This window comes from Microcebus murinus, chromosome 4, assembly GCF_040939455.1.
Source record: "Microcebus murinus isolate Inina chromosome 4, M.murinus_Inina_mat1.0, whole genome shotgun sequence".
NCBI lineage: Eukaryota > Metazoa > Chordata > Mammalia > Primates > Cheirogaleidae > Microcebus > Microcebus murinus.
The window spans coordinates 36,525,813-36,551,509 of record NC_134107.1 but is presented as its reverse complement, the minus strand read 5'-3'; the positions used below and the strand labels follow the sequence as shown (position 1 = coordinate 36,551,509).

General features: G+C 34.5%; 1 protein-coding gene across 4 annotated transcripts in view; it reads left to right on the top strand.

Annotated features, from left to right (window-relative positions):
* Positions 1 to 25,697, top strand: part of METTL15 (methyltransferase 15, mitochondrial 12S rRNA N4-cytidine) — a 194,304-nt gene that overhangs the window by 156,573 nt on the left and 12,034 nt on the right. For 3 of the 4 annotated variants that reach the window (XM_012747608.3, XM_012747624.3, XM_012747615.3), the window contains exon 6: positions 1,252 to 1,430. In XM_012747608.3, coding sequence (XP_012603062.1) covers positions 1,252 to 1,430 — 179 coding nt within the window. Of the gene's footprint in view, positions 1 to 1,251; positions 1,431 to 17,589; positions 17,750 to 25,697 lie in introns of those variants that run through there. The other variant, XM_076002077.1, reaches the window with a different exon arrangement.

Genomic DNA, 25,697 nt, shown 5'->3' with positions numbered 1-25,697 from the left:
CTGAAAGCTGAACAAGCAAAGACTATTGAAATGGAAACAAGACTATCATAGGATGTTCATTGGTCTGGGAGTTCAATGGCAGCCACACATAGAAACAAAAATCATAGGATATGGAAAGCAAAGTTTGACCAGAAAAAGAGACAGACAGACAGAATAAAAAAGAGAGGTGAAGGACATGCAAAACAAACCAAGGACAGCAACAAGATTTTCTCCTGGAGGAACTAGGCATGTGAACAAGGTGCAGTTTAGTGTTGTCAAGGAGGGATTCAGGTGTTTCTTAGCAATCCCACTCTGGTTTGATCCTCATGTCTTAAAGCTACCATATTATTGTTATAAGACCTCACAGCATGATACCAATAATCAATCCAACATATTGACTATAAGACTAGTAACTGTATTCTTAGCCAAACTATCTTTCTCATAAGTTCATAGTTAGCTCATTACTTAGAATTCTTTGGCCCATTTCCCTAAAGTAAACTAAACAGAATGGTCTGAGAGAGTAAGTACTGTTTTCTGCTACAGTAATTTATTCTCTTTGGCCAGAGGTTGGTATTTTTTTTTCTCCTCCACCTGAAATTACTATCTAGGCTTGTTCAATACTGTTGGTTGATTACCACATTTTCCCCCATGGTGACCTTTGTCATGGGTGGATGAGCCAATATTGTTAAACATTTTAAATAATATACACTATTGCCATTAAGGTTGTTCTGGTTCTAGTTTTTGTGAGGGAAACTGACCAGCAGTATCATTTTGTATGGACTTTCTAAGTTCAGTTTGTGTCTCAAAAAATAGTCACTTTGCAGCCTCAGGTTAAATTCCTGAGATACAGGTTCATTCACATATCAGCAAGCCCTGTATCTTCTATGCTGAAAAAAAAAAAAAAAATCAAGTAGCAACTTAAATTTTGAAAAACTGAAATCCAACCATTTTCCAATATTTTAGTTTGAGGAAAATCTACAGGAAGAATAAAAAATTCATTGTGAATTAAAGTTAAAGGTTAGTATAATATTTTAACTTCTGCTGCCTTGACCTTGATGAATGTTATAAACAGTCCCCATTTGCCGTAATGATGGATATTTGAAATGGAAAATCTATTTCATTCGTGTAAGATTTCAGTCTCTGACTTTAAAACCTCAGAAGCTCTCCTAGACTATATGTGAATGCCTGACTTTATGTCTCAGTACTCTGAAGTTTCACCTCTTGTCAATGAAAACTGACGTCAGTGAACTAATTGGCTCTTCTTCTGCGTAGGTACCCTGACATGCCCACCGCTGCTGATGTTGTGAATGCTTTAGATCAACAGGCACTTGCATCCATCTTAAGAACATACGGGGAGGAGAAGCATGCCAAGAAAATAGCTTCAGCAATCGTTCAGGCACGCACTATCTACCCCATCACCAGAACCCAGCAGCTTGCCAGCATCGTCGCAGGTACCCTCATTAATTCTGAACGGTATCTGAGAGAAAAAAAAATGTGTGTGTGTGTATTATATATATAAATCCCCCAAATCCCTGAGGAATTCATTTGTACTTGAAATCATGCAGGATAGAATCTTGCCTTTCTCTAATGAAAACTTTCTTTTAGCTTCCCCCCCCAACACCTCTCCCCCACACACAATTTTTATAAAATATACTGTAGTTTGCCAATTAGTATAATAATAGATTTTTTTAGCATAAAGTATCTATTATTTGCACCTACCAAAGTGAGCCATGGAAGAAGAAGAGCAAAAGAATTTCTTAATCCATCATAGTGGTTGATAAGCACCCTGTATAAGATCTGACATTACCTCTCTTAGTTTCACATTTCTGCATTTTAATATTTTGGGCAAAAGGAGAATTGCATTGCCCAACTGCTAAAATAAAATCCAGTGACTCATACATCTATTCTAAACAACCAGCTAACAAAGGGTATGTGATGTATAGGTTATTCCACTTTGTGAATGCTAACTAAATCAGCCTGAGGGGCTTATTGAAACATTTCATCTTTTCTGCTGTTTGCCACCATAAACCTCTTGAACCTAAGTCTAGCTAGGAGGCGCTTTATTATAGCCTTTTTGTTTGAAGCCAAAGTTGTTTCACAGCTGTGTTCCATGATGAAAGTTTTCCAAGGCAAAAATACAACTCTTATAGTTATTTCCAATGGTAAATTTTTCATCCTGTTGAAACATCTGAAACCCTTTATCATTTTTATTTACCAAATGTATGATTTCTTTTCAGTGGTTCCCGTTAAGTTACTTAAGTAAAGAAGTTTAAAAAAAAGGAGTATTTATATAGCTTATAAAAAGAACCAGACTGACTTTATCTTAATACTATCTATAGTTTAAGGGATAAGAATCATAAATTTATTCAGATCATTAAGAGTTAGAGATCATGTAGCAATTATTTTATGATATAATTAAATAAGACTATTCCATTTAGCTATGATAATAAAATATGAAGAGTTAACTAAATCTCTTAAATTTTTTTAAGCTGCATACCTCAGGCCCTTCAGATTTACCATTGAGATTCCTTTAGGCAAGTAAGAATAGAATTCATGTAGGCTATATGAACACAAAATATTTCATGGTATTTTTTTTCCCAAAAGGAGTTTATATTAACATGCTGACATTAAATTCACCCTGTCTTGTGTTCCTTTTTTTTCTTTCCACTCTCTACTCACTAACATGCCTCCATTTTATCCTTTCTGTCATCCTTTAACTATGTGTGTTGTTTTCTCTCTCACATATTGGAAAGAAAAGCAGTGAGAAGTCATATTTTTTTATCCATAAGAAAATCCAAACTTTTCTGGTACTAACAATGAGAGATTTGGGCTAGAGAATATCCTAGATCTCGAGATTGTCCAGTCAAGAAACCTCATATGATTGCTAAAAAAACTGAGACTCAGGGAGGGTCAATAGTTTATTCAAGATTATAGCCTAATTATTGAGAGAGTTAGTACTACACTTGATCTCAGCAAAAGGCTGAGAATTGATATAGAATTGGTACTAATCTAGTATTTGGAAGCTCATGAATTTGAGACATAATTGGGTTCTGCCTTCAAGTTAATATTTTTCTGTGGATCCTGATCTATAATCTTGGGGAAATAACACTTTGGCATTAGATAGAAATTATATGAAGATATACAAAAGGAACAATTTAAGTACTTTCAGAAAGAATGTGATATGAAAAGTACATTAGGCCTATGACAAATGATTCAATAAAGGTGAGAATATCCATGTATGGGTAAGTAAACTCCATTTTAGTAAATGCCATTAAGCTCTCTATAATGAGTTCACTTTTATATGTTAAATATCAGCCCATAATCATCCAACTTTATTGATGATATGATTTTTTGGAGAAAGAAAAAATAGAAAAAAAAAATGTGTTTTCATTTTGTGTTCATTTATTCAAAAAATATTTTGGTAGAGTCTACTATACTAGTCACTATCCTAAGCACTAAAGGTAGAATGGGAGCAAATCAAATATAGCCTCTGTGTTTACAAAGTTTACAGGCTAGTAGATTATATAGTCAGGTAACTAAATAAAAACATAGTGTAATAAACTTCTACTTGTAGTGAAGACCCTCTTTTTTATTTATTGTAGTCTGGAATTATGATTGTATGATCAATAGAAAATTTGATAAGAGCAGAGAATTTTAGAACCTATACACCCACACCTAATTTGATTGCATTTTTTAAAGTGACTCACCTTTATCTAGAGTTTCCACAGTCTCCAACTTAGTTTTCATGGAAACAGCAGCTGTCTTTCCTTTTGCATTCATATTTCATCAGTTTATGTAATATTTGGTGAAATTATGTAATGACAGTAGTAGGCTCTTTGGGCTGTAAGCACACAGCTCTTTTGATGGAAGCAGGACTATATAGGAACACTAGAAAGTAGAACACTACCCTCTTACAATTTGTTTAACAGAGAAAAGAGTTGATCTGTCAAGTCCATTAAATGCATGTCTGTTAAGAGAGGTATTTCATGAAGGAAATGTGGGAAGCAATGGGAAGGGTACAGGAGAATCCTTGTATTAGTTTCCTAGGTCTGCTATTACAAAGCATTATAAACTTAGTGGCTTTAAACAACAGCAATTTATTCTTTTACAGGTTGATAGGCTTGGTGTCTGAAATCAGATGATGTCAGCAAGGCTCTCAGGAGGAAAGCCTTCTTTGACTATTCCCTAGTATCTGATGATTGCCAGCAATCCTTGGTGTTCCTAGGCTTGTAGATACATCACTGTCTCTGCCTCCATTGTCAGTTGGCATTCTCTCTGTGTATATGTCTTTGTGTCCAAATTTCTCTCTTTTTTAAGGACACTAGTCATGTTAGATTTAGGACCCACCCTAATCCAGTATGTCCTCATCTTAACTTTATTACATCTGTGAAGACCCTATTTCCAAATCAGTTTGTATTTATAGATTCTAGGTAGACATGAAATGTGGGGGATACTATTTAACCCAGTGCAATTCCTAAGCAATATCTTTATTTAACAAACATATATTTTGGCAAGCTATAATATACAGTAGAGTATATTTAAATGTCTTTTCTGATTTTAATAATTCATACCAAATATGTTCAAAGCTATCAAGCATTCTAGGAAATGTACAGCACAGTTCCTGACACATATTAAAACATATATATTAATGGAAATATAGCTTTCTTGGCTTTCCCAAAGCTAATAATCCAGTAGCACAAGGAAGACCACCACTCTTGGAATCACAGTATACTCAGTGGCATTCTATAAATCAGATGATTAGCTGTAATTTATAAAATCTAAATCCTGATGCTTTTTACTAGTATAAATAATTATAGTTCTAGTACTTTTGCATTATCATGGAAGCTCCAAAAGACAGGTTTAAGGCTCCCACTTGGAAAAAAGCACATACAACCATTGTGCATTACTTTATAAATTATCAAAGCAGTAATTTATAAGCAGTTTACAGAATTCCAAGAACAACCTGTAGGATTTCACTGTTCATACTACCACCACATATGTTCATACATACACTATTCAGAACTACCAGCCAGGAATTTTAATGTAAATATTTAACATATATACGGTGTTATACACAGCATTTCCTCCAAAAATGATTTATAAATAACAAATCACATTTTGTTAAGCATCATTTTTATTCTAATACTGTTATAGCTCAAGAGTTGGAAATGGCTTGAAGGACTCATTTAATCCAGAACTAGATTTTTCATCAACTGTAATAAATGGTCATCTAGCTTCAGCCTTTTTATGTTCATCTTTTTTACTCCCCATCGTATTGCAGTAAAGAGGAGCACATTTCAGCCTGAAATTTCCAGTTCCATAAATATAGGCCTGGAGGCTTTAGAAAGAATGTATTTCTTAGAACTAAAGTCCATACTCTTTGACATGGTTTGCAAATCCCTTCATGAATTATCTCCTACCTGCCTTTTCCTTTTCATCTTTCTCTTTCCCCATAATAATCTCTGTTCCTGCCATATTGAAATTCTTTAGTCTTTCCAGCTTACCATAATCAGTCACCTGCAGACCCTGGACATACTTCTGCCTAGATTATTGACCTGCCTGTTTCTTTTCTGATATCCCTGCCCTACCCCTAACCTTTCCTCTGGCTAATTCCAACTCATCGTTTAGACCAGTAAGTTTTTGTCCAGCCTAACTCAGATTAGCTGAGATGCTTTCCTGTATCCTCCCATAGCACTGCCTTTCCCCGTGATGGCACTTATTATGCTGTATCTTATTGCTTGCTTGCCATTTAAACTTTCCCCAGACCTATATTATTCAACATAGTTACCAATAGCCACTTGTGGCTATAGAGCACTTGAAATGTGGCTATTCCAAATTGAGAGGTGCCATAAATGTAAAATACACACCAGATTTTGAAGACTTAGTTTGAAAAAAGAATTTATAATATCTCATTAATAATTTTTATCTTCATATGCTAAAATGGTAATATTTTATATGTATATTGGGTTAAATACAGTATTAAAATTAATTTTACCTATTTCTTTTTTTTTTTTTTAAGTGTGGCTATAGACAATTTTAAATAACATGTGGCTTTCCTACTACTCAGGAGGCTGAGGCAGGAGGGTTGCTTGAGCCCAGGAGTTTGAGGTTTCTGTGAGCTAGGCTGATGCCATGGCACTCTAGCCCAGGCAACACAGGGAGACTGTCTCCAAAAAAAAAGTGTGGATTGTATTACATTTTTATTGGATAGCATTGCTCTAGACTATAAGCACTGTGAGGGCACTACCATGACTTCCATACTTATCACTGTGTCCCACTGCTTAGCATAATGTTTGACTCTTGGAAAGTATTTGGTAAATATATATTCAATGTTAATGTAAACAGTTAACAAAGTGGAAATTATATTAAGAAGTTTCTACTTTTATAAGATTTGGATTCAGTAAAACAACATCAATATTAATAAAAAAAATTGATGTTTAGTCTCATAGGTTATAAAAAGCAAATCTCCCCCATACCAATAAGTTCTAACAACATTAGTGCTAGCATACACAGGTAAATTAGAAAACCCACAGTGCCCTCCCAGTATTTAGTTTATTTATCTTTAAGTTGAAATGTTATCTATTCTTATTCTTTAGGAATGCTGTGAAGAATAATAATGTTCTGATTAAATATTTTTATTAATTAAAAATATTTAATAATGACAAATGATACATACACATAAAAACTCTCAAGCTTTTCAGCAGAAAGAAAATTTGTGCACTAATTTTGAAAAATAATGGTTGTGGTCTGGATTTTGTAGAAATGGTATATATTTGATTTGTATAGTCTTAAAAATGAGATAGGTTCTAGACATCTCTTTGAATAAAGAAGTCTAGATATTTTTCCCTAGAGGCTGGCTGCCCATATTGTATATTATACCTTTTCCATATTCTAGTGCTCTTTTCATTCTTTGATTGCATCAAAGAAAATTACCCATTAAATGAAAATATCTTTGTTCAAGTCCTGGTTCTACAATGTGCTTTCTGTGTAAACTTGAACAATTCTAAACATCATCTTTCACATCTCTTGAAATGAAGATGAGTAATAAAAATGATAATGATCATTGTTATTTTGTTTAGCACATATAACCATAGTAAATATATTTTACTGAAACCAATATTGAAATTCACTTGCAGACTCAGAGCTCATGCTAAAATCAAAGTATGCCAAACACTTTTTAGATCATTGAGATTTAGATTAAATTCATTAAATAATTAATTTGATCCATCAGCAATCAAAACCTGACAGAAGGCTCATAAGATCATTATTTGAATGGGAAAAAGGAGAGGAGAAGCTTCTTAGATATTTGTGATTCATGTTGATTAAATGTATGGACTTATTCCCTGCCTGAACCTTTTGTGTAACCTTTATTCTGACTCATGAAGTGGGTACATGGCCAAGCTTAATGAATGCTTGTTGAACAAATAAATCAATAAAAAGGTGTAGACAGTTCCAGCCAAAGTAAAAATGAAAATTCAAGGGAAAAAAAGTATAAGTTGTTAAGTGTTACTAAGTATAAATGTACTCTGCTCTTTTGAAGAGGGGGTACGACCTAAGCATCAAAGTCCTCAGTATAAATTAAAGCAGCTTGAGGAATAGGTGAGACTCTCTAGGACATGGAATCAAAAATCCTCAAGTTCTATTTCTGGTTCTGCCAATTATCTACTCTGTGAACTTGAGTGAGTGATTTATTTTCTCTCCTCATCTACTCACCTGGAAGATGGAAATAATTAATTCTTGCAATCACCAATACATGAGATGGTATATAGCAGTGTACTTTGTGAAATTTAAAGTGAAAGTATAATTGTAAGCTTTTTTTTCCACCTCTCTGTCCAGAACCAGTATAATCCAGAGAGTAAACAAGTGTACTTACCCTAGTCAGAACTCTGAGTGTGGACTTCCACTTCCACTTTTCTGTCCATACCCAGTGTGATTTGTGATAGATTGATCACTTCTTTCTATGCTGTTCTTCCCTTAAGGGTTATGTGATTTTTAGGAAAGAGAAGAATAATTATCTTTTTCTCCATTAGGACATGTAAGGTGTATCTTTTCACAGTGGCATTGATGACTCATGCTTCACCTTGTATCTAAAATCATCTTTTTCCAGCAAAGTAACAAAGGTCTGCTGATCTAGAGAGAGACCTTCAAAATAAAACACATAATAATAAAATAAGATAAAATTCATTAAGAAATAGTTATTGCCATCGTATTTTAGTAGGAACACAAACTTACTCCTGATGAAGTTAATCAAGTCAGTTTGCCAGTACTTTATTGTTTAATGACCTACATGTTGTTTCCTCTATTTTTCCTAAAAAGCACTCCTTATATTAATGCTAACATCCCCACAATTAAGAAATAAAAGTGAAGGTGTTAGAGTGTTAAATTATCACTGATGGAAAATGGTATGGTCAAACCTACAGTTGAATTTAGATGACTTGTCAGTGTGTTGTCATTGCCACTGCCTATGATAGTGCACTTATTCTTCTGTCATTTTAAATTTCTTGAGTTCAATCAGTTACACACTGTAACTGTATTTGTATGATGACTTTATGCCAACTAAATTATCAAATGGCATTTCATAGATACACTTATTTTCTATTTTAATAAGTAATCCTTTCAAGAGATATTCTATATAAGAAGTCTAGCTCAGAAGAGAGAGAGATGTAGAAAAATGAGAGAAAACATGAAAATCTTTTTTCCTCCTAAAAAAATCTAGCTATTCTCAATTTCTAGTACCAAGAGGGGAGCAGGGAATGTTCCAATCCCAACTGACTATGGTCCAATCCTAATATAATGATAATAATAATACCAAATAATGCTAGCTAACACTTACTGAGCAAATGCTTGGTACCATGTGAAATAATTTTCATGTATTAACCCCGAAATAATTTTTCATGTATTAACCCCATCCTCACAACCACTCACGAAGCAGGTTCTGTTTGTATTCCCATTTTACAAATGAGGAAACTGAAATATAAAGAGGTTAAGTTACTTTCCTCTTGTCAAGTAGAGCTGGGATTGCAAGCTAGTAATCTCCTTCTAGATGCTGAACTCTTAATTATGACACTGCTCTAGGTCCCTTTCCCTTTCTTATAATTAAAGTTTAGCACTGTTGCTGGAGAATGCTGACAGCTCAGTCTTCAAGGATCTCACATACTCACTAAGGAGAAAGTCATGTAAGCAACTTACTGTGCATCCTATAATAAATGATATATATAATAGAGTCATAAACAAAAAGGTGTGGGAAACCAGTAAGAGAAGCAATTGATTTTGATATAGTGAGATGGTTAGAGCTAATGAGGAGAGGAGTGGGGTAGAAGTTATAGATTAGGAAACCTTTGACTTTAGCTTTTTGGGGGCAGAAGTAATGCTTGTTTATGGAAAAGTTCCTGGCAAGCAATAAAAACTCATTTGATTGCATAAATTAAAAGATGAATGAACAAATAAAGAAGTAGGTAGGATTTCAGAGGACTGAGGACAGTAGAAGTTAGGCAATTTGGGATCTAATCCTATATCTTAATATAGTTCCAAATATCTAGAATTCCTTATTATCTTGGAATCCTCTCTCCTAAATGTGACCTTGAGCTGGATAAGATTCTTAGAACAGTAATTCAGTATGACCAAGTCCTCTAGGTCTTCCTGATTCTGGCTGAATTTCAAGCTGCTTCTCAGGAACAAGACAAAGGAAAATGTATCTCTTTACCTCATTGCCTCATTTCTTATCATTTTATACTTTTTGTATGTCTGCAAGTGAAAATTAAAGTGATCTGCTAGCATTGTATGTTTGGCATATTAGCAATTTTCATATTAATATTAATGTTGTAAAGGTGTATATGAATATACAGGCCATCTTGTCCTTCTCTTTATTGGTTAAAAAAAAAAGAAAGTTTATTAGTTCCTATAACTAGTTATTTAGTTATTCAGAAGCCTTAAGAATTTAGTGATAGATGACTATGTGAGCTCTCCTTTTGACAATCTAGATCAAGCAGTCTTATATGTTACTTGAACTGCCATCTTGGTTTTGAGATTTACATGATTCAGATCTTGTCTAGGTGGTATGTATAATAACATATTCTCTTTACTTCACCCCCAAAATATTGAAAGAATCAACAGTGTGCAGCACCATTCCTAAAAGTGGTAGTATCACGTCACCTATTATATTTATTTGTTGGAAATATTATTTGAAGACAAACATATGCTTTCATTTTCAAGGTCTAAAATGTTCAAATCATCTCAAAAGAATGTCAAAGAAGAGAATTCCAAATGTTAATAGGTTGATAAAGATCCAAAGATTATATTTCTAGGGCTAGGAGGGGGAATAATGGATAAAAAAGTAGTTTTGATGTCTAAACTTTAATTGTAACTAAAAATTAAGAATAATACTTCCAAACTATTCTATATTGTATTTGTTTTATGGCCGAATTTGAAAAATTATGGAATATCTAGAAAACATATTCCTTATTATTTTTAAAATAGGAATTTATATTAATTTTTTATATATTTTCATCTCTCCTTTATCTCTTTGCTTTTCTCAATAATATTAGCAATTTTCCCATTTCCCAAATATTTTTATTTTATTGTAACTTTATTTTACTTTATTTTATTGTAACTTTATTTATTTTACTGTAATCTTCATGTGACTATATATTGCCTCACATATTTTTAATCACTTAGAATCACTTCTCTCATATTATAAACTAGAGCATAGATAATCTCCTTTTACATTTTTTTGTGTATAATATACATTATTGCGCACATTAAGCAACAGGAAATATTTGTTGACTTTCTACCTTCTCCTAATATATAGTTATTCATTTAATGAATTTTTTTATCATTTGGACTATAAACTACATGAGGGCAAGGATTAGATATATCTTCTTCATTGCTACATCCTCAAGAATTGTTATAGTATTTATCTTAAAATAGATGATCAATTAGTATTTCTTACATGAATAAATGAATGGCCATTCCCTTATAGTTTTTATGACTTTTAGAAAATGAGTGAGGCTAGAAACAACTAGTAGAGGTCTTTTAACTAACTAGTTTCTTCAGCATATGAGCACTTTCTATTGTTAGGTAGACTCAGACCTACAATGATAACGAAAACTATGGTAATTTTCTTGGTATTTGTTATATGGTACTTGATACTGTTCTCTTAAAGGGTAAATCAGGTTCAATATATCATACAATACAAGGTCAATCTGTATTTTCAGTTTCCTCATTAGCAAAGCAGGGTATTTCACCTAGAAACACCTACTTCATATACACAATACATATTCATTTACTCATCAAGTATTTATTGTACATCCACTTTGTGCTAGGTACTAATGAAGACACATAAATGATCAAGACATAGGTTTCACCTTCTAAGAATTGACAAAAAAGTGATCTTTCTTGGTTAGATAACAGGCTTCACAGTTGGTGTTTATGTGGTTATATCAACATGTTTACTGATTTCTTAGCTTATAATTCCTTCATGAATCCCACTCCTTTCTTGGTTTAGTTTCCTTCTTACCTAAATATATATTTTTAAAGATATTTTCAGTGAGGATATCTAAGAATCTATCCACTCATACTTTGTCTAAATGTATCTTTATTTTTTACTTATTTTTGAATGATAATTTAGTTGGGTATACAATTGACAGGTTTGTAATTATTTTCACTCAGTACTTGATTACTCCATTCTCTTTTGACTTCTATTATGGCTAATGAAAAGTCTATTTGTCATTAGTTTATAGTTTATCTTTCTACTTCTCTCGTTACCTTTAAGATTTTCCTGTCATTTGTGTTTAATTGTGCTGTGTCTAGTTGTGACTTTGTTTTTATTGGTCCTTAATGAAACAGAATGAACTTCTTTAATATTGCTTTATTCCTAGAAATGTCAGACATTATTTCTTTCCATATTTACTTTCTCCTATTCACTCTACTCCTGTGCAACAGCTATTAATATTTACCATGTTTCGCATATTTTTCATGTCTTTTTATCTCTGTGTTACAATCTAAGTAAGATTCTTTCCTGGTTCACAGGCTCTCTTAAGATATATATAATCTGCTGTTTAGCCCATTTATTGAAGTAAGTTTGTTTGTTTTTGTACTCCCCTTTATCATCATGCACCAATTCTAAACAGTATCAGCAATAAACTCTCCTTTCTGAAAACATCCTTTGATGATTTTGAAATAACTGTGACAATTGCTATTGAGACTTAATAAACAAATATGTAGGCCTCAGTATTTGTTTTCTATTGATGCTTAACAAATTACGGTTAATTTAGCAGCTTAAACAACATAGCCTTGGAACAATAGTCTGGCAAGTATACTGAATCCTTTGTTCTGGGTCACCAAGATTGAAATCCAGGTTCCAGCTGGGCTGCACCTCCTATAGGGGCTCAGCTGGGGAAAAATTCTCCTCTGAGCTCCTGCCAGTTGTTGAATCATTTGCTTCCTTGCAGCTGTAGATCTTAGGTTTTCACTATCTTGTTAGCTATTGGCTTGAGACTAGTCTCAGCTCCTAGAGGCTGCCCTCAGTGCATGCCATGTGAGCCCCAACATCTCAGCAATGGGAAACGTCCTGCCCATCAAATCCTTCCCAGGCTTCAGAATATTTGACTTGCTCTTCTGCCACTAACCAGAGACAATTCTCTATCTTTAAAGAGCTCATGGAAATAGGTCAGGACCACCTACATAATCTCAAAGTTAACTATGCCATATAATGTACCCTAATCACAGGAGTAAAAGTCCACCAAATTGAGAGTCCCAGGGATCATGCTGGTATGTATATAAAGGGGTAGGCAGCAGGTCTTAGTCAGGGGCCACTCTTAGAAATTCTGTGTACACATTGGTGAATTTTTAAATTCACTGGTCATTCCTAAAAGTTCTTTTTTTTTAATACTCCTACTTTTATTCTTTCATTATAATTCTCTATTATTTCAAATCTTAGTTTATTTTAAATAAATATAATTTCATATTTGAGCTCATATGTTCTATTTTCTACAGTTTCATTATTTATTTCATCTGTTGATTTTATGTGTGTAAGGGGTACATTTATATATATAGTGAGCACATCTTCTGAAGGTTTTGCATACATACATCCTTCGGGACTCCTGCATGTGGTTTAATGCTTGCTTCTTCCTTCCTTCCCCTCTTCTTTCCTACCTAATCACCTACGAGCAAAACGAAAAGTGTCATGTTAGGCTCTTTTAGGTTGCAGAAACCAAAGATGCATTTAGGCAAAATGAAGTAATGAAGGATTATTACAAGGTATATATGATAATAAAGAATTATTATAAGGCTGCACATGTTAATTAATAAGAAAGATAGCTATCTCAGCTACATAGTCCTGTCTCTGAGAGACTGGAAGATAACTCGAGGGTTGTTCTGGATACTACACAGCTTAGCAACCAGACTGTCCTTTTACAGCCCCAATAGGAGACATCTTTGTATTGTGGTTTGGCTACTCTGTCTCTGGTTTCTATGATTAACTTTTTTTTAGAGTTACTAGTTTCCACTTACTCAGATCTTTTATTGTTTTTAGTGTCTCTTGCTTATATATGCTTTTATTATGTATTTTAATTTATTTTCTTTTGTCAACTGCTTCTGTCTTCCTCCCTCTTTTCCTCCCTACTTCCCCCTCATTAACCTCCCAACCTCACCTAGGATTCAAGCTCTCTATGATAAAGGATCTAACTTGCTTGTAGTTATCCTTGAATTTTTTCTTGTTTGGCAGTTTTAAACCTGCTGTTTTTAAAATGGCTGCCTTTATGTCACAGGGATGATGAATTTACATGATAATAGCATGATCAAAGCTTAAGGACTGCCTAGGACAGTTCTACTCATATAATAGACTCCTATCAGGGTGGCAGTTATTTAAATAATGCTTCAAAGAAGACACTGTTCTTGAAACTAGCCATAACTAGTTTTTAGTTTTTCATGTCTTTAAAATAATTGATCTACCTTACATAATCAAGATATGCCCTATAATTCATGTAATTTTTAGTAAGCTTTTGTTGAGAGGTTTTTTTTTTATGACATTTATTCTAGTATGTCACTAAAGCATGATAAAATTTATAGTTTCTTAAAATCTCCAGTGGCAAGAAACCACTCCTTAGTGGCCGGCTGGGAATCTGTACTGGAATTTCTTGTCTACACTCCAATTTCAAAATGTATAATGTTGAAAATTCATTATCTTCTCCACCAAAACCACCTTCTTCTCCTTGTGTTGTGCTCATGGTAGTATCTGACTTCCATTCAGTTGCTGCCAACTAGCTAACTGAACATACAGATCCGGCTTTTGACTCCCCTCACCACTGGTGACTAACATGCCTCCTCTTTAGACTGTTCTAGATTCCCAAATAACTTGGTTTCTTTCACATTCTATACCAGCCCAACTGTGAATAATCCTAGTCCTAACCAGTTTCTACCTCATCTCTTACCATTTAGTGCCAGATCCTGTTACTATTTCATCTCTGCTTTACTAACACAGGTGTCTTTCACTTGTGTCTTTAACTAACTATTCCTGCTGGGTATTGTCCTTATCTATTTCTTTGAGAATCTTAGAGCATTCTCCCCTACCCAAGGTCCAGATTTTTTATCACCATCCCCTGGCCACGTCCAATTTCTGCAAGTCTAATTCCTATTCTGCCACTAATTGACTATTACTAAAGACAAGTCACTTTTTTCCTCTGATTCTACTTTATATTCTTATAAAGGCTGCAGTTCCTAACCCCCAGGCCACAGACCAATGGTGGCAGAAAAATTGTCTTCCATGAAGCTTGGGTGTGTGGCACACATCAGGAGGTGAGCGGTGGCCGAGCTAATGAAACTTCATCAGTATTTATTATAGCCGCTCTCCATCACTTGCATCACCACCTGAGCTCTGCCACCCCCACTTCCACCCCCCACCCCTTGGAAAAATTGTCTTCCATGAAACCAGTCCAAAAAGGTTGGAGACCGCTGTGTAAAGGGAAAATGTAACCAGCAGTCCTCAACCTTTTTGGCACCAGGGACTGGTTTCATGGAAGACAATTTTTCCACGGACAGAGGGTAAGGGGGTGGAGGTGGAGCTTAGGCAGTGATGCAGTGATCGGGAGCAGCTATAAATTTGCTTGCTTGCCCACCACTCCACCACTCACCTCCTGCTGTGCACACCCCCTTCCCTAAGTTTCATGGAAGACAATTTTTTTCACTGATAGGGCAGTGGAGCTCGGTGGCCTGGTCTCTAACAGATGCCTCAGACTGGTACCAGTCCCATGGCCTGGGGATTTAGGGACCACAGTATTAGCTCATTCAATCTCTAATATATTATGATGCTACAACAGGCATTGTCCTAGCCTTTGGATGGGAACTTAAGAGATGTCTTTGAATTATTTGTTTCTGAGCCCCTCACCACAGTTTTCCATTTGACTGCTTATTGAGTTCTCTTCTGATTATGGCTCTTTGATTCAGTCTTCTCCTTTCCATATCTACCACTATTACTGTTTATCTCTTATTAAGGCTATTACAAAAATCTCCTTAAAGCTCTCCCTGCTCTCACTCTCCCCACTCAAATCCATCTGTGTTACACATATTTCATAGTTTCTGCCCAATCCATAGTTTCTTTCCTTTGAATTGTGTAGACCCCCACCAACTCCTGATAACCTGATTGAAAAAAAAACTAGGCACCTATGTTTATACCAGGTCACCACAGAAGCAACTAATTAGAGGGTCATGTGAATTAGATACTTATTTTAAAATTTGAGCCAGGAAACTCAGGCACTATAGTTAGATGGTATTGGAAATGTACAATCAGGGCCAGATTTGCCTTGTTGTTAATCCAAAACAAGGTGAAAGCCAGAGTTAGAGCCAGTAACCAAGAACAGAGTGAAGGCAATTAGTTTGAAGAAAGAATAGATGTTCATAAAATGGAGGAGATTCATAGATATATGCACACAAGCCCATACACACCCATGAATGCATAGTAAAATACAGGACAGGAAGAGTGCTGATAGCTTTCCAGTTCCCTTAAGGCCTAGTAGTAGTTGCTACAGTTGGTTTCCTGTGATTCCTACACCTCCTTTAAATAATTTTTTTAAATCTTAAGTTAATTTTAGTGATCTTTGTTCCATTCCTTTATATCCAACCAAACCCCTAAGATATCACAACTTTACTAATCATATCATTTATTTGCTCAAAACTTTCAGTGACTCCCATTGCTGATGCATTTGATCCCAGACTCCTTAGCTTGATTTGGGGGGGCCCATTTTTAGGTCTGAGCTATTCTTTTTTTCCACTTCTTTTTCATTATTCTCCTACATTCTGAACTAACTGTTATATTATTGTCCCCCAAACATGTCTTACATTTTATTTCTTACATCTTTGAGTGTGATATACCTTCTACCTGGGAAAAAAAACTCTCTTTCCACCTCCACCAGTTGAAAACATCTCCATCTTTAAGTCCTAGCTTAAATGCCACTTTATTTCTTTAGTGGTTCCATAGCTGATCTCTCAAGTTGGGTATGGTCTTTGATTTAAACTACCACAGAAGTTTGTTCATCTTTTATCTTCCTCTTGGCAGTGTGACATGACAGGAAGAATACAGGCTTTATACAGTCAGAGAGAGCTACATTCAAATCTTGGTTTTGCTGCTTAATGGTTTCCAGTGGATTTTGGAAAGTTATTTTATCTTTCCCTTTCTCAGTGGGAGAAACAGGCAATAAGCAAATAATCATTCAAATAAATAGATAATTATAAATTGTGTAAATAACATGAAGAAAAAGTACAGATTAAATAAAGAATATAGTAGGGGGACCTAGTTTCACCAAGGGTCTTAGGGAGACTTCCCTGAAGAAATAGCCTTTAGGGAAAGAATAGAAGAAGAAGTAGGCAAGTAGCAAATATAGAAGATGATATTTTAAGGCAAAACAACAACTACTAATCATAAACAAAGGAACTGGACCCTCTTGTATCTTATTCTATCATTAATATGTTCTTCTCATCTCTTAGGTATTAACTCATTTGTTCCTACTTTAAAAAAAATCTTTCATATCATTATTTGTGCAAGTTTTTCATTGTCCTATTTCCATTATGTGGTATTTTTGATTCTAACATTTTTATGATTCTTTCCTTTTCATGATCTACCTTTTTCTACTTTCCATGCCTTTCAGTAATTTAAAAAGTATATATACACATACACACACATACACATACACACACACACACACACACACACACACACACACACATACATGATGGGTGTATTTGTGTATCTTTTCTAAAAATTTAGATCCTATGTGTATTACTCAGGGTGTTCCAGAGAAACAGAACCAGTAGGATATATATAGAGAGAAAGATATATAAGGGGGGATTTATTATGGGAATTGGCTCCTGTGACTAGGGAGGCCAACAAGTCCCACAATATGCCAACTGCAAGTTGGAGAACCAAGAAAGCCTATGGTGTAAATCAGTTGAGGGTGAAGGCTTGAGAAAGGGTTGAGAGATGGCAGGTGCTGTTGTAAGTCATGGAGTTCAAAGGCCTGAGAACCAAGAAATTCAGTGTCGCAGGGCAAGGGAAGATGGATGTTTGAGCTTGATAAGAGAGAGCGAATTTGTCTTATTTCACCTTTTTGTTCTGTCTAGGCTCTCAAGGAGTTGGATGATGCCCACCCACATTGACAAGGGTCTTTGCTCAGTCTACTGATTCAAATGCTAGTCAGTTCTGGAGCATGCTCACAAATAATGCTTTACCAGCTATCTGGCCATCCCTTAACCTAGCTGGCACATAAAATTAAACTATCACACTATATATGTGGTGTGTGTGTGTGTGTGTGTGTGTGTGTGTATACATACACCTATATTAATATGCCCACACCTGTTATATGTTCATAAGAAGTCTAAATTCTAGTGAGATATTGAACATTTAAACAAATAATTTTAATATGAGGCAGAATATTTTACCACTCCCTTTAACTCTTTTAACCACTCCTCTTTGACTTCCATAACGATATATTCTCCTTTTTCTTTCTCTCCCACCTATCTGATTATAGTTCTTCAGTACTGTTCCTCTTCCTCTTGTGCCTTAAATGTTGGTTGCTGGGGGTTCAATCCTTAGTTCTTTTCTTACTATCCATGTGATGCTAAGTATCTACATCCATTTCCACAGACCTGATGTTATCTATATGCCCATCTGCAGTGTACATCTTTTTTCTGAACTGCAAACCAATATTTGCCACTACTTTCTGAACATGTCAATCAGTTCATCCCACAAGGATATAGAGTTCTGTGTTTTTAAATCTCATCTTGCTTTGTATTACTGAACCTGCCTCCTTTTCTGTTTCCAGTATAGCCAACCACATTTACCCCAAAGCCCAAATCAAAACCTCAAAATCAACCTGGAGTTAAAGTGAGAAGGTACATCATTGAGATTTTTCAATTTTGTCTCCTAAATATCTCTTAAATTCTTCTTTATCTTCTAGATAAATTCTCTCTCTTAAATTCTTCTCATAAATTTATCTGGGTTTCTACTGTCTTTGCTTTATTTTAAACCTTTATCAACATTTGCCAAAATTATTACTCTAATCTTCCAAGTAGATTCTGTACCTTCTGTCTCTTTCACATCCCTCTTACCTAAGCTCTACCACAGTTTTATCTATAAAATAGACTTCCAGAGTTATATATGTAAAATATTAATCTCATAATATCACACCTCTCTTTAAAACCCTTAATGGGTTCCCTGTCATCTGTAGGATAAAATCTAATCTCCTTACATGGAAAACAATGCCTTTCATGACTTCGTTTCTGCCTGTCTTTTTAAACTAATTTCTCAACCATCTTTCCCCCATAAAGCAAACTATGTCATCACCAAATTGCTCACCATTCAGGTTCCCCAAACTGACTTTCTACTTTCTTAATTCCATCCTTTTATGTATGATCTTCCTCTGCAGGATATGTCCTTTCTTACTTCTTTTCTTTCCTTATCCTTCACCCCTCCTAAAAGAAATCCCTATTCACTTTCAAGAGTCAGTTCATATACCATTACTTTGGAGCCCTCCCTAACTTTCCTTTTTGCCATCCCTCTGAAGTTACTTGCTTTTTATCATGTGTTAATATATGTAATGAGCATTTACTTTATTATACTTTGTCTCCCTTATAAACTGTTTGAACTCCTCAAGGATACAGTGACCACATATAACTTACCTGAATAGCCTTAACACCCATCTCTTAAGGAATGTGTTAAGGGATCAATAGACTGGGCTAGAGAAAGCAAGATCCATTGAGTCAGATTTGAGCTTACTGTTATTTACAAGTTTTGTAAATGTAGACATTTATTACTTTTTTTTGAATTGCTGTTTCTTTATCAGAAATATATGGATAATAATAGCTACCTCAAATGATTCTTAAATAACTAAATCAGACAATGTATTTTAAATGTCTGATGGAGACCCATGTCTAGTAGATATTTATTTATTTTTAACTTTTGCTGAATGGACACATAAGAATCAGTGAGTAAATGCACTTGAGTGACTAGGACAATGCTATAAAAAAGTTTTAATTGATTCACCAGGAAAGACTTCCTATTCAAGTAGCAACTGAGCCACTCTTTGGAGGAATGGTTAAGATGTCACCACACAGAGATGTCAGTGGCAGTCAAGAGAATGGGAAAGTAAAGATTGAGAAGCAGTGTAAGAAAACTAAGATTGAAGAAGGCATCCCTTTTTTGTTGAAACCATTCCCAGGGGCTTAACCTCTCCACCCCCCTTTTTCTTCATCACAGTAAACAACTCTTAGGATGCACTGCCAACTCATTCAAGGTATATTGGCAGCTCATTAGCCTATAGGGTTGGAATTTGGCAAGAGGATGTGGGTTATTGTTTTTTTTCTCAATAAAAATAGTTTTATTTCAACAAAAGTAATTTCTGTTGCTTACAATTCAGATCACTGACTTATATTTCAGTTGTTCAACTTACTGAATGGTATTTTATTTATTTATTTTTAGCATATTATGGGCTATCATTAATTATAATTTAAATTATGGTTATTGAATGGAGATCTCTGTTGCCTAAGTATTATTATTCATTGAGCTGTTTTAGAGGCAGCATATATATCAATGTTGTTGAAGCTACTACATTTTCTTCCTTAAAAGACCAAAAAAAAAAACAAACAAAAAAGAATGTTCACAGTTATGCAAATCCCCTGTAAAGCGTTAGTTTAGGTACATTTCTGAGAAGCTGAAGCTGTGAATGATAATCTACTAGGTAGGATTTATAAGTTGCTGCCTTTATCACTATACTCTTTTGATGAAAAATTGACTTTTCTGTCAACTTACCAAGCCAGTGTGCTGTATTGCTATATTGCTTTGTCCTTTCTTCTTTACCATTGTCTTAGTCTGTTTTGTCAGAAAACCTGAAACTGAGTAATTTATGAATATAATGAACAGAAACTTATTTGTCTCATGGTTCTGGAGGCTGGGAAGTCCGAGACTGAGGAGCTACATCTGGCAAGTGCTTTCTTGCTACAGTAGTAAGGCAGAAGGGCAAAAGAATATGTGTACAAGGGAGGGAAGAGGAGTGATGTCATCTTTTTATCAAGAACCCACTCCCTTGATAACTAACGCACTCATACAATAATGGTATTAATTCATTCATGAGGACAAAGCTTCATGAGCTAATAACTCCTTAACAGTTCCACCTCTCAATGCTGTTGCAATGGGCATTAAATTTTCAACACATGAATAAACTTTGAGGAACACATGGCATTTGCTTTTTTTCTTCTCTTTTCTTTTCTTTTTTTCTTAAAAACCTCATCACCCTTCATTATTAGTCAAGGTTGATGTCTCCGCTTTCTATTGTGTCACTGAGTAATGGAAAAGGAAATGAGTTCCAAATTATACAAAAGCCTAGGTTCAAATTCCAGTGCTACACTTTACTGGCTGTGTAAACTTAAACAAATTGCATAGCTATTCTGATTATAAAGTACAGGGTCTTCAATTTTTACTATAAAAACATTTTAATTTATAAATTATACAAAATTGTTAAGAAATTTAAGAGAAAACTTTAACACATTGACTGCCACACTAGAAAAAAAAAATTTCCTTTGGGCCATGGTGTTTTATTAAAACAAAACAATCCTTTCTAATTTGTTATTTTTTTATTATTTTCTGTGCATGAGTTATATGTAATGCAATCCAAGTTTTTAGAATTAAATTATCAATATGAATTATAACAGTAAGAACATCAGCAAGTAAGATTTTCATGAACCAACTGCAGGTTTTGCTTCCCAAGGCCCTGGCCTCAAAACTAGCCTGAGTTAAATACAACTCACATGGCAGTCAATGTGTTACAAACCTATAATACCATAACACAAATATAATTTTCATATTGTCTTGATCTCTTTATATTTATTTATCCTCACATTTATTTGAGTTGGAATTATTGAACACATGTAATTTTGAATTCTTTTACTTAATATTTTATCATAGTATTAAATATTATGCTGGTATACTAGGTATCAATTAAGAGATGCCATAATTTACTTGTTTCCTTATTGTTAGTTTGCCTGCAAGTGAGAGCTATTATTAAATGCCACATAATTAATAATTTGGATATATTTAAAGCATTTGGAGGGGAAGGATATACTTCCTTTCTAGGCTAACTACCCTAAATGGAATTAATAGAACATATATCCCTTTAGCCCTTGAAACATTACTTTTCAAAATATATACAGTCCTTCTAGAAACCAAAAGCCTTCACTGGACATTATCCAAAGTACTATTCCTAGAGCAATTTAGTGGGATAGAACAGGCAGAACAATAAAAATGGGAGGAAGCAGTTCAGTATTAGATTTGGATATGAGGGGGGAAAGGAACTATTTATAATTTATAAGTTAATTAAAATCCATATGCTGTTGACACTTGGAACTTTTTATCATGTAATCTTTAATTCAGTCAGATAGTCTATTAGTCTTTCAACAAGTCTGTTGTGAGAAAAGTGATGATAACACATGATGTCTGCTTTCTGGAAGTTTATATTATATTTCAGGAGGAGAGTTAAATATTTTTTAAAGGTCACGTGTTGAGAAGTGTTCTAATGCAAGTAAGTACGCTACAGGGGGCAGGCAACTTTGTCTTGGAGGGCAAGAATTAATTATGAGTATGTGCTGACCTCACAAGAAAAAAGAGCACAGCTAAATACCTTTCCTGTTACCATCTCCCAAGTCTAGGAAGTACAAATGACCCAACTCTGAGAGCAATACTACATGCCCTATAGAATATTTCTAAAGATTTCAAATAAAGTATCTGATTATGAGTCTTAACTATGCTAGAATCTCCTGCTTAGACTTCTGCTTTGTGTTCACAGCATCTGACAAATAGACCTCAATCACTCCTTATATATTCAATAATTAAATTTACTGCTGACCACCCAAATAGGTAATAGGAATCATGATCCAGTTTGAACTATTCCCGCTGGGCAAATTATGACATAGGCAGTATAGAATTAGTTTTATTGAAAAATAATATATGAAAAATCTCAGTCCTTTCCTTTAATTCTCAGGCATGTTTCTTATTTCATCTCAGCAGGTAATGTTCCTCATTACATTTTTGCTTAAGCTTATAACTTGATTTTTTTTCCTATTGTATAAGGATTTATAAACCTTAACCACCCATAGTGAGATCATGTTGTCATCAGACTTAACTTGGTAGGAGTTGGGGATTAGATGATACTCTGAAGAAGTTTAAAAAGAACCTCACTAACTAAAGCCAGTTTTATCCAGAACCATTCAAGTTCACAGATTTTAATTAGCAGTTTGAAATTTGTAATATTACTTGAATTTCAAATGGTTGAGAATTTAACACTATATTAAAGGAGCCCAGGCGAAAGGACACAAGTTGCGTCACAGAGGCTTATTAAATGTGATGGAAATGTTTAACAGATGAATGCCAGCAAACAGGTGCAAGAGCTGAATTAATTTTTAAACCCTACCACTCAAGGGGAATTGCAATGCATCACGTTGACAGCCACAGCACGTTGCTAATTTCATTCACAAGCTTAAAAATCTCAATATATTTGAACATGTGAATGTATTAAATTTTAAAAAGTGTAAGTAGCATAAGGGTATCCCAGAACTAAAAATGACAATTTCTCTCTGGGACTTCAAGTCATTTATCTAGCCAGAATCATGGTGCTTTTTATGAATGAAATCTATCTTACTGCTTTCACATACAAATTGTGTTCTATTATTATATGTAGTACAGACTGTTACTAAGCAAGATTTTCTCTTATTTTTAATGTGAAATCCTTTGTGAGTCACACGAAAACTGAGGAATCAGTGATATAGATTCCAACTTCTGCTATCATACATGAAAGGGGGTTCTTAATCAATGCTTCTGATGGTGCTAGGTGAAATATTTCTGGAGTTAAAGAAAAACAGACTAAACAAATGCAGAAGCTTTTTTGGGTGGTATCATTAAAAGTGGTAAGTCATGATCTGAAAACTCAGCTAACTCCCAGTTTATTTTTACCAGGAATTTACCAACTTTGGGGTCCCTGGTTCACTTGAGAATTAGACGAAAGTAGTAGAGCATCTCCATATAAAATTGCATATACACAAAATCTTACAAAGATTTAAGGGAGTTCATGAATTTCCATGTTCAGAATACTGTTTGTGGCACATCTTGATCTTTGTCTGGAACTGTAAGGATATCTCTTATTAAATGGATTTTCCCCTTTGCCACCTACTGTGCATCAGGGCCTAGACCTAGGATTGGGGATATGAAGGAAATAGCAAAAGGTCTCTGACCTTTTACAACATAGCAAAGGTTGATAGATAAGTAGTGCAGAGTGGTAAATGGTTTGATGAAATATATATTAAAAGGTCATTGCAAAAGCTTCCTGGTGAAAATGGCACCTTAATAAGTATTAATGATGTGTAAATGTAAATAAACTACAAGAAGTGGGGAAAAGGCATTCTAGGCTGACAGGGCAGTGTCTGCAGAGGCACAGAGATGAAAGCAAGAAGCATTGCCCTTTCATTGCTAAAATCATATATTCACAAGAAATGTATAGCAACAAATGTATTTTAAAAATGTCAGTCTTCTCAAAATTCCTCAAGAAGCTTAAAATAAAAATAAGTAAAATAAAATGAAAGGATATGAGCTTAATTTCCCCAGGTTTTAGCCATCTCAGCCTTTTATTCCATTTTGTATACAAGCTTATACCCATACCTCTCATTTTGCTTAGCTGGAAAATAGTAAGCACTCATTTTTAGGATGTATAAACAACAGTAAAAGTCTCCTTTCCTAGTAAGTGAGTCAAGAAAAGTCCATATGTACTGAATTGGATAAGTCTAGATTCTTAATCAAACACATGTAATCAGTACCTATCTAAAAGTCTTTTGATAATGGCAGCAGTAGCAAGTATTTCTTTTGAAACCCACTATCAAGAAAACAGACCAAAAAGAGAGAAAAATCCACATTCTAATAACCCAAGCTAACAATAAGTTATTTTCAATAGAACAAAAAGGACAAAAGCCAAAGGTATTCATTACCATTCCCAGGGTAAGAGACCAGGGCAGTTGCCGCCTTCCCCAGATGCGCAGTCTTTAGGTCTGACAATGCACATCTCCCCAAGGGAAATGTGTAGAGAAAGCCAAACTCTTGCAACTTGATGCAAAGTGATTCGGCTTCCATTAAAACATCTCTCAGTAAAAGGCTATTCAAGCTTAAAGATTCGTCACTATTTTCTCCCAGAAAATGAGATTGTTATATAAAACACCATACATAGAATCAGAGCTTCTGGAAATCATTCTAAACTATGTGATTTCATCTTAACTTCCTGATTTTAAATCAGGAAAAAGGAGATGAGATGGCTTGGTTGCATATACCATCTTAAAATTATTGCTGTATTTTGAGCACCTTTAAACACTAGGAAATTCAGGGACATCCTCAGGACACTGAAAAATTCTACACGTAGATAATAAAATAAGTTAAAAAAAAAAAAAAAACTGGCACTGATCTGGGCTTCCTAGAGTGTATATCAGATGAACTAGCCAGAAATATTGTACTTTTCTTCTGGGGAGGTTAGATCTAGTCTGTGTTACAAAAAACAAACAAACAAACAACAACAAAAAACAATAAAAAGGCAGGTTAGTATAAGAGTGAACTTCATACTTCATGTTAAAAAGAGATGAATTTTCAAAATTAGTTTCACGAATTCCAAGGCAGGATTACTTCACCATCCCTGTGAACTGGGGAAGACACATTTAACCCCTTGGTTTTATACCTTTATATGGAAGTAAGGATATCTATTTCTTACCTCCCAGAATTTTTGTAAGGATTTAATGACATAATGCTGAAATAAAAAAAAAAAAATACATGGAACAGGATTAACACAAAACCTACTCTTGGTACTTTCCCAAGTATGTAATCCAGAAAAGAAATCCTATGGAATGGTTAGTTGTTATTATAATAAAAACAATTTATTGTCAAAAACTTGGGAAATGCTGGGTAAACAAAGTTAAACAGTTGTTTTCAGAGTTTTACATTGTTAATGGGCATTGTTAGTCTCAAAAGTGGAGTGTGTAGCATGCTGCATTTCCCAGACTGACTTGACAACACACACACTGATACCTGGTTGGGGATTGAAAGTGTCATAGTGCAACAAGGTCACTGTTCCTAGGAATAGCAGTTTGGGAGATGCTGTGCTATATGGTCAAGGTTCTTTTTTTTCCTTTTTGCTCCCATAATAGCATAT